The 9,949-nt window shown below is 37.3% G+C and overlaps 1 protein-coding gene across 3 annotated transcripts in view; it reads left to right on the forward strand.

Annotated features, from left to right (window-relative positions):
* Nucleotides 1-664: 664 nt before the first annotated feature.
* LOC144635203 (TNF receptor-associated factor 5-like) overlaps nucleotides 665-9,949 on the forward strand; it is a 49,227-nt gene continuing 39,942 nt past the window's right edge. Inside the window, exons 1-7 of one of the 3 annotated variants that reach the window (XM_078494286.1) lie at nucleotides 665-919; nucleotides 2,011-2,074; nucleotides 2,726-2,827; nucleotides 3,838-4,002; nucleotides 6,827-6,901; nucleotides 7,632-7,709; nucleotides 7,958-8,021. In XM_078494286.1, coding sequence (XP_078350412.1) covers nucleotides 741-919; nucleotides 2,011-2,074; nucleotides 2,726-2,827; nucleotides 3,838-4,002; nucleotides 6,827-6,901; nucleotides 7,632-7,709; nucleotides 7,958-8,021 — 727 coding nt within the window. In that variant the 5' untranslated portion in view covers nucleotides 665-740. Of the gene's footprint in view, nucleotides 920-2,010; nucleotides 2,075-2,725; nucleotides 2,828-3,837; nucleotides 4,003-6,826; nucleotides 6,902-7,631; nucleotides 7,710-7,957; nucleotides 9,622-9,949 lie in introns of those variants that run through there. The other 2 variants (XM_078494285.1, XM_078494283.1) reach the window with 2 other exon arrangements.

Below are 9,949 nucleotides of genomic sequence, written 5' to 3' on the forward strand. Positions count from 1 at the left end.
TGCAAACATGATTTTTTTTACCCGTAGCTTGTGCAGCTTCACCTCTGGCTTACTGTGCATGAATTTTTACTCTCTTAATTTGCTGTGCAGGAGTTTTTTTGGTAATTTACCTATCAACAGTGATCAATACCGCCCGCTTCCCTAAAAAAATAAACGGCATGCAGTGCATACAGAGGCGATGACGTTTTCAAAGGGGGTCATAACTAATTTTCAGGAAATTTGTATACTTAATAAAAGTAGCTGAGCTGACAACAATGATTGTTCAACAAAAAGTTGCGTTATCGTGTAGTGTGACATTCGATATACGATATTAAATACTTCTCGCGAGCAACACGCAAGGTCAAGCGTTTTCATTGTATTAGAAAATGTAGAGATGTGATCATGTCAGTCCACTGAATTCAATAAAACTCACAAATACATAATTTGCCTCTTTCGTTTATACTTTGTTTCAGTCCTTTCTAACTTTCCAGGAGAACTTTGCTTCGTGTTTTTTTGCGGCGATTTCTTGTTAACTCATTCGGTTCTATTGATGGCGACAGAAAGTGGTACAAAATTCCGCCCACTGCCTTTGCAATAAGGCTTGACTGACGTCATCGCCTAAAAAGGTCCATCCCGCCCGAAAACAATAACCCGGAAGTGTCGAGCCAATCACAGATAAGATGATAAAACAGTAAACAGAGACAGTCACGCAATCCTAAAGATTAGGTCACGAAGCCCCCACATTCGAATGCTTTTCCAGAATGGCGGAAGTTCAAAGGAAAAAAAGAAAAAGGCTGCCTTCGGGTTATGACGAAGACTTTGTGAATGCAGTTGAAGAAGATTTTCAATGTTTAATTTGTCATTTGCCGCTTAAGGAGCCTGTTCAAACGAGATGTGGCCACAGATTTTGTAAAGAATGCCTCGAGGAACATTTCACAAGGTGCGGTTTTATAACATAAACATCGATCATGATGTATAAATGCAACTTTAGTTTAGAGTAGCCCGGATTAGTTTTCTGTGACTTTAAGCGGCAAACGATTTGCAGGCTTTTTAACATGAACATATATTTGATCGTGTCTCAGACAGGATCAAATATACGATCATTACATTCGGTATGATACTATTTAAAGACGGTCAGTCTTGCGGTTCATGCAAATGTTCGCTGATCAACTGTGATCAAGTATCAAGATCAGCTCATAATAAAATGTGCAGCTTCGATCGATGTTGTAGGATAACAAAATGTATTTACTTTTGTTTCAATATGTATTTACGTTTGTTTCAACCTACTATAGTCTTTGCCTGAGATATTTTTGCATTAGCAAACAGAAAGCGTTAAGTTAGGGATTCATGCATAATTAGCTTGCAGACATGATCTAAATATTGAGGGAGGGGCGTCCATATCATGACACGGGACATTCCAGAACATTCCGGAACATAAAAAAGTTAAAAAATTTCTGTGCTTCGATCTGGAGTGGGTTTAAAGCCGTTTAGACGAGTTTTTCTTTCCGACGTTGTGCTTCTAAAGGAAAAGTTAAGGAATGAGGACTCAAAAATTGGCTGGGAATTGATCAAGGATACATCCAAAACTTGTAAGTCCAAAATCTAACTAAAGATAATAAACCCTCCCCCCCCCCCAAAAAAAAAGATATTTGTTAAGACATGATGTGTTATATTATAATTGAACTCTACTGATTGAAGGAAAGTGCTTATACTACATGTTTTGTCACTTAATATTTTGGCCAATTCTCATGGGAGAAAATTTAAAAGAAAAATGCATTTTTGTAGATCTGTATGCATGTCTTGGTGGAGGTCTATTTTTTATGCCATTTTGGGGGTCCAGAAACGAAGCGGTATCTTGACACAAAATTGGTGGTTTCGGCTCCTGGATTTCAATTTTTTTAGGTTGGCATCTCTGCATGAGAATGTACAATTGTTGGGATTCGATCATAAGCTGGTGGCCTGACAAGCCTATAGCTATATAATAATATTTCATGTTATCATCTCTTTTTTCTCTTTTACTTAATTAAACAGGCAGGGATTACAGAACCAGCCTATAACTTGTCCTGCAGACAGGGAGGCACTGGACCAAGACCGGGTAAATTAAATGATCTTGATTAGAAATGTTCAAAGCACTATTAATCCTGATAAAGGTCAGTCTGACTCTTACTCTCAGCCCCTAAGTAACCCGAAAATAATAGTCATAACTCAACCGCAATTGGGCTGGGGGAGGGATACAAATGCAACCAACATTGCATGCTCAGTATAAATAAAATAATATGTCACCAGCTGCATCCATATAAAATTAATATTGTATTGGAATGTGCCCATTAGATTCTTGCATTATTAAATAGAATTATAGTCAGAAAAATAATTTTTCATATAGTTAATAGTCTGCAATAAGATCTGTTCTTATCTTAATTTAGGGGAGTAGGGATGGTACAGTGGTGAGCTATAGAGCACTCGCCTCCCACTAAGGGTGCCCAGGTTTTATTCCTGGACCTGCCAGTGGCATCATATACGTCCTAGGTTGAGTTTGGGGGGCTATCCGGTTCTCCAGTTTTCCTCCCTCCACAAAAACACTTCCAAATTCAAATTCAGTAGAAATACACGGCGCCACAAGCTTCTAGCTTTAAATCCAACCATTTCTAAATAAAGGTAATTTATTTTATTTATTTATTACCTCTAAGCTGGGTCTACAGCAAAATTTCAATGTTCTTTTAAGCATGTTCTTTTTATTTCATTTTAGGATGTCTTCCCTGACAAAGCAACAGAAAGGAAAATTCTTTCTCTTGCCATAAAATGTCCAAATAAAGGTTGTGGGTGGACAGGGGAACTGAGTAACAAAAAGGTAAAAACAGAAACAAATCGAGCCAAGCAGCTTTATTCCTTACGTACCAAGATGACAATTCCATAAACCCATAAGGCCAGGGAGGGTTCATAATTTATGTAGAGGGGGGCTATATGTCAATTTAAGATTTTTTCCCTTGTATTTTTTGGAAGCCCCCCTATTATTTGGTGTGTTTTTTTTTTCCTGTTCTGCCCCCCTTATTGCATAACCCACAACCGTGAGGAAAATACCATGACCCCCCCCCCTCCACCACCACTACCACCACCCAAAAAACCATGATGATTATAAAACAAGACATTTTCAGTCTCAAGGTTATAACCACATTAGTTGTGACAATTGTTTTATCAGCAAAACTACTAATAATTATAAGTTTAATTATTGAGAATGAAAAACCTTAAATTAATCAAAATGATAATTAAGCAGGATACAGCATTCACTGCAGTCTTCTAAACCGGCTAAAAATATGGCCATTTGTTTATTGAGGCATCATGCATTCCAGTAATATTCGATCACATGAAAAAACACAGTACAGAATGGATATGATACACATGCACACAGTGTGCTTTTAAACATTATATACATTTATAGACATATTTAAGCTTTCTAAAATACTTTTAGGTTGTACAATGGAGTCAATCGTGGCCATTTTTAATGTGGTCTATTACGTGCTGTACAGCCAGTTATAAAGCAGTTAGTGGTTTGATAGAAATGCTGCGGTTTGATTAAGGTAAGAATTTATTTATTCTCGTCTTCATCAAACCACTGCATTATTACTGGCCATGCAGGTATCATCCAACAAATCATCTCTGAGCTTCTTAAACGCCTCCAATAAATATCGTGGGTCCGATCTGATCTTTGTTTATGGAATTTTTTTTGATGACCCCCCTTATATCTTCTTTCTTATTGGTAGAAATTTTAAGGCCCCCCTTAAATCTAACATGCCCCCCCTCTACATAAATTATGAACCCTCTCTAACTGAAGTGCATCATTTTTTTGACTTTGTATAACAGGCTCACTTGGCATCATGCGTTTTTAAACTTGTCTCCTGTACAAACAAAAACTGTCACATGACAGTGCAAAGGAAAAATCTCAAGGAACATGCGGCCATCACGTGTCAGTGGAGAATCCTTGAATGTGATCACTGCAGTGAGCCACACCCAGAGTGTCAAATGAAGGTAAAATTGACTTGTAAGCGAAATCTACGGTGTAGTCAACATGGAATTGAAAACAATTTACACTTGATTACTATATCAACTGCAAATAACAGCTACAAAGAATTTTTCCTGTTCCTTTTCTGTTAGAGAGGATAAACAAAGTTATTAGTTTCTGAGGAAACTGTTGCGCTGCGTCGGCGGGCAAGTGAAACACTTAGTTAATTATCAACTGGAAATTGATAAGGCCATCCCAATAAAATGTTTCGTTTCCCATCGCCCCGTCTCTTGTGATGGTGGGTAGGTCGGTCGGGCCAAAAAAAAAGAATGAACACTTGAAGGGTTCTGGGGTCCAGAAAAGGCCGGGCTGCTAAGTAAGAAAGCCTGATTACAAAGTCAACTCGAAAACGTGGTCTTTTCGTTCGTTAAGGCTCACATCATACCAATTGTTAATTGTTAATAAAACAAGATCGTGTGCTTGTAAAATGAAGTACTTGCTTCTTTGATTAGTTAATCTGGATTTTTTTTGTTACTTTTCGAAAAAAATGGGTCGGTCGGGCGATGGGAAACGAAACATTTTATTGGGATGGCCTAAAAGTAAATATAAAAACGCCTTAGCGAATTTCGAAAAGCTGATCGACGTTTCGAGCGTTTAAGAGGAAATCCGCCAGGACTTCGAGTAGTTATTGGACAAAATTATGTACCAAAACTATTTACACCTGATTGCAAGCTTTTGTGTTACTGCTTCAAATATCTTATCGAAAGAAATCTTTTCTAACAACACCACACATCGAAAACACATTTTGAAGTTCCGCTGAATTCCACTGAATCGCTTAAAAGATGTAAGCTTTTGCCCATAGCTTGTGAACTTTAAATATCATTTTCTCAGACTCTGATAAGAAATTGTTGTACCAGAATTATTTCCACCTTATTGCAAACGTTTTTGTTACTGCTTCAAATATCTTATCAAAAGAAATCTTTTCTAACAACACCACACATCGAAAACACATTTTGAAGTTCCGCTGAATTCCACTGAATCGCTTAAGACGAATTTACAAAATGGCTACACGTGAGATTTTGCCCATACCTTGTGAACTTTGAAATTCATTTTCTCAGACTCTGATAAGAAGTTGTTGTTGGTGTTATCACGGATAATTACTTACATCTTTACCTTTTATTAAGGGTAGGAAATAACGCAATAGGATTTAAATTATTCTGGAAATTGATTTTTGTCCAACTTTAATAAATATTACTCGACTTCCTAGTGGATTCCGTCTTAAGCCCCTCGTCGAAACTTCAGCTTTTCAAAATTCGCTGCGGCGGTTTATTTACCTCGTTTTCGATAAATATTCGCAAAGCTCCACTTTTGTGATCGTTATCCCTCGCATATGTGTTGTGGTTTAATTTTATATTTGGTTTAAATTTTTTAAACCAGTTTGACTGGTATCTATAATATTATCATAATCTGAAACAACGTAAAAACAATGAAACTGGTTTTAAAAATTTTAGACCAAATATAAAATAAAACCACAAAATATGCGACAATTTAATATTTGCTCTGCAAAACGTTAATAACACAGATAATGCTGAACACATCAATCGTTTCAGTATTTTGTTTTTATGGGCGAAGAATTCAAACAAGAAGGATAACAATGTTTGGGGAGCAATCTTTATCTGGCGAACTGTAGGCGAACCAGGAAAGACGCTCTGTTTAAATGGGGCATGTTGTTATATATATATTATCGTGAAAGTGAAACGGGATCAGTCCACAAATCCAAAAACTTCAAAACTACAAGTTGCGAATGCTCTTTTCACTTTATATGTGGTATATTCTTGACTAAAACATTATTCTTCAGCAATATGTAAGTAGATTGTGTCTCCAGAAAACGAATTTATTCCTTAGGAAGCTCACAGCATTGATTTGTTTACTTGCAACGCATTTATCCAATATGTAATACCTGTTACCTATCTTTTTTGTGACCAACTGTCACATAAGGCCTCTACAGAGCGCGTCCATTGTCCATTCCTCTCGACCTGCTGCCACTCTTCTTAACTCAGTCCATGTCATAACGGTCTCACTTTCATGTTAGCACGTTTAGAACCTGTAATAATATTTAACAGGGACCGCGGAGGGGGAGGGACCCAACCAAAAAAGACCTACACGAGTGTGCTAATCAAACATCCTAAGTCAAGTTAGACGAATATATCTTATATCAATGTAAAAGACATTCCGCCGATTATCTGTTATCATGTTTCTTTATTTCTGTTTTTTTAATTGCATCAAAGAAATGTTTGAATCACCTGCTGCCCATATATTTTTAAGGAATGAAAACTAAACGTAAAACTTGGTGAAAAAAATTCAGTCGTGGCTCGAAGAGCTCTTTGATTTAGTTTTAGAAAACGAGACAAGTCTGGATCACGTCCCCCCCCCCCCCCCCAAAAAAAAAGCTAGTTGATTTCAGTTCCAAACCAATAAAATCGTCTCACTAAACACCTCAGCCTCGTAACATAAGATCGCTCCGTGTTTAAGGGCTTTCTTAAAAGAGCAAACTGTTTTAGCGTTGGCGATTTCGCTGTCAAGGGAGTTGTAAAATTTAGGTCCTTTGAAAAACACCGTTCTTAGCATTTATTCGACAATAAGGTAGATGTGTAAGGCGTAAGAGTTTCTAGTATTGTACCGGGGGAGTGGTTGTTTTGGAGGATAGAATATATAGAGTGTCCTTTGGGAGCGTGTTTTAGAAATAGAGAGTAAAATAAGTTTTCTTTTCATCGTGGAAACTCTAGAGTCTCGGTGAACATGTTATGACTAAGTTTTTACAGGATGTTGTACGTAAATCTTGTCTTTCAGGATCATACTGCAGAGTGCAACAAGTTTCCAGTATCTTGTCCTAATAGCTGTGGTCGCTCATTTCCCAGGGAAACGGTAAGGCTTTTAATTTTGTCGTTTTAGCTGACTTCCAGGTAAGGCAAAAGTTTTAGGTTTTAGCTCAAATTCAAATTGATTGGACCGCCGGCAGCGGACGATATTCAAAGTCCAAAAGAATGTGGCGACTTTAAAAGCACGCTATAACTCCGTGAATACGCGATCATTATTTTTTTAAAACATACAGGAAGGTGGTTGAGAGTTTCTTTGTCATCCGTGAAGGCCTTTTTTCCCGTGAATTGCGAATAAGCTATTTTTTTTCTCCAGAAAAGTGATTTGGGCCGTGAACCGTGAATCGACATTTTTTTCATGCGAATTGCGAAATGACTTGCTTTTTCTTTTCCTCGTGAAATGTAACTGTAAACCGTGATTCTTTCCTTCTTCCAAAAAAATTATCGGGTAAGCCGTTTGAAATCAAGACTACCTGTGGTAAATTGCGTGACCAGTGTATGACCGTGACTGATTGTCATTCTGGACCCCAGGTCACTCTACTCCGACAGGTAATTTTACATGCACCTTTTATCTTGGTTTCGTAAAGTGGCTATTTTATTATTCCTGAGACGTGAAATGGTCATTATATTTTTCGTGAAACGTGATCTAGATCCCCCCCCCCCCCCCCCCCCCACCACCACCACCACCACCACCCTTTACGTCCCTCATACAGTCCTCCTGAAATACTTACATACGTTCCGGTTCGTTCATTCATTGCTGCATGTCCGATTTATTTCAGATTCCAAATCACACCAAAGACGATTGTCCACTGACCATAGTCTCCTGTCCTTATGTGGAGATGGGCTGTGAAACAAAGGTGTGTAAAACACAGTACACTAAGTTAAAGTATTTCGCGTCTCTTATTTAAAGATTTCCAGTGACATCGTGCATTGGGAATCTAGTGGTCTGAGTATCAATACTTGTTTTTTTTTTTTTTTTAATCCGGCGGTTTTCTTTACCTATGATGAAAGGCAAGTCCCGCATATATGCCATGGGTATAAAAAAATTCGTTGCCATCAAAGTTGAGAGGGATATAAACACTTAAAAGTCCACCCTTTCTTGCAGGTTCAACGCAAACAAATGGAATCACATCTGCAATCTGCCGTGAGACTCCATCTTGACTTGGCTTGTCTAAAGTTAAATGGCACACAAAAGAAACTTGAGACAACAACGAAGCTGGTGAAGAAATTCAACACGCGGATGTTTATTTGGAAGATTGACAACTTTAGTGAAATTTTGAGGCAAGCATATACTGGAGAAAAAAATACCATAGAAAGTGCTCCATTTTACACAGATAGAACAGAAAGTTATGGCTATAAGTTAAATGTGAAACTTTATCCTAATGGCGAAGGGTCTGGCGAGAATACTCACCTGTCGGTGTACATTGTTGTAATGAAAGGTGAACATGACGCTATATTACCCTGGCCTTTCAAAAAGAAAGTCAAGCTTACATTGATCGATCAACAGGAAAATCCAGTTAAACGAAAAAACATTACCGATCAGTTCATACCAGATGATGACCCAGAGTGCTTTGCAAGGCCCACACAGGAACAGAGCAGTACTGGGTACGGGTTTCATGAGTTTATAACTCCCGAGAAACTTTATTCAAGGCGTTACCTTGTGGACGACACTCTGTTTCTTCAGGTTGAGGTCGGCCCATGACCCATTTAATTTTGAATTTTTGTTTTACATCTCCATGCTTTCACCATAAAGCGGAGATAGCTCCCACACTGGACAATTATTAAAATTATCATGCGAACTGGCACGTTTAACAAGTAACTCTCCCACAAAGAATGTGCTATATTTTGGATATTTACCGTGCGTTGAGCTTTCAAAAATCATACAATAGATGTTAACTAAATCGAATGGAAATATGAATATACTTATCATTTAGTGTTAATGACACTGACTGGGATGCTTAACTAATTAAGTAGAATTTCGAGACAAGTGATGACGACCGTAAAAATATGTACTAGACAAGTCCTCCATTTTTTACAAAACCTCGAACAGAAAGTTATGGCTACAAGGTTTAAAATTAAAAATTATTTCTCATGTCTTCGAGTCAGTGCCAAAATTACCTCTTGTCGGTGTACACTATTGTACTGATTGCAACGAAAGGTGATCAAAATATGACCCCCTTAATTATTACACGCAGGTTTCTGCAGATTTTATAGATCGACCCATCATTCAATTGATTTTTAATTTTTGTCGCATTTTTCGGCGCTTGTACCTCAAGTATGTTTCGGCCGAAGAAACAGAGAATGTAAAAAGCACATCTGTATATTATGGCTTTTACAGTGAAAACGTTACTAAACCTAGGAATAGGTAAATACAGCCACCTCCATTGTCAAAGTTGTTTTAAAGTGTTTTTGTTTGCCTCTAAATTTGTTATGAACTAAATACTTCCTTGCATTGACTTTTTGGGTTTTTCCCCCTTTGCCTAAGTTTATCTGAACAGTGTTTCCAGTGTGGGCCGTGTTTTGCAATGGAACTTAAAAATGGTTCATGCTTAGCGTTCGGTTATCGAAGAGCAAACCCCGATAATAAACAGTCTTTTTATCGCGTAGCAAAACACTTCTTGTTATCATAACTTTTTAATGACGTATTTTTTGCCTCTTTTTGTAAATAGCATTTTAATTAGCATAGTATTTTTATCTTGTTAAATTTTAATGTTATGTAATTTTTAGATGCAGGGCCCCTATGGACACCCTGTTTTAATAAAGTTTTAGGCTTTGTTAACGCAAATTTCCTTCTTATTCTCCCATTTGTATTATTAATAGTTCCTCGAAGATATATGCTGTGGTTTAAACTTATCTTTGGTTTAAAAAGTTTCAAACTATTTTGATTTTAATTTTATTTTCCCTTGTTTCAGATTGTGATAAGAATATAAGACAATGAAAAAAAAATTCAACTGGCTACCATCTTTATTTATTTATCAACAATCAAACTGGTTTGAAAATTTTTAAGCCAGAGATAAATTAAAACCACGGAAGAAACACAACATGAAATGATCTTCGCAGTGCAGAAAAAAAAAATTGAAGGCAACAACGGGAGTCG

This window comes from Oculina patagonica, chromosome 13, assembly GCF_052425735.1.
Source record: "Oculina patagonica isolate OP01 chromosome 13, crgOcupat, whole genome shotgun sequence".
Taxonomy (NCBI): domain Eukaryota; kingdom Metazoa; phylum Cnidaria; class Anthozoa; order Scleractinia; family Oculinidae; genus Oculina; species Oculina patagonica.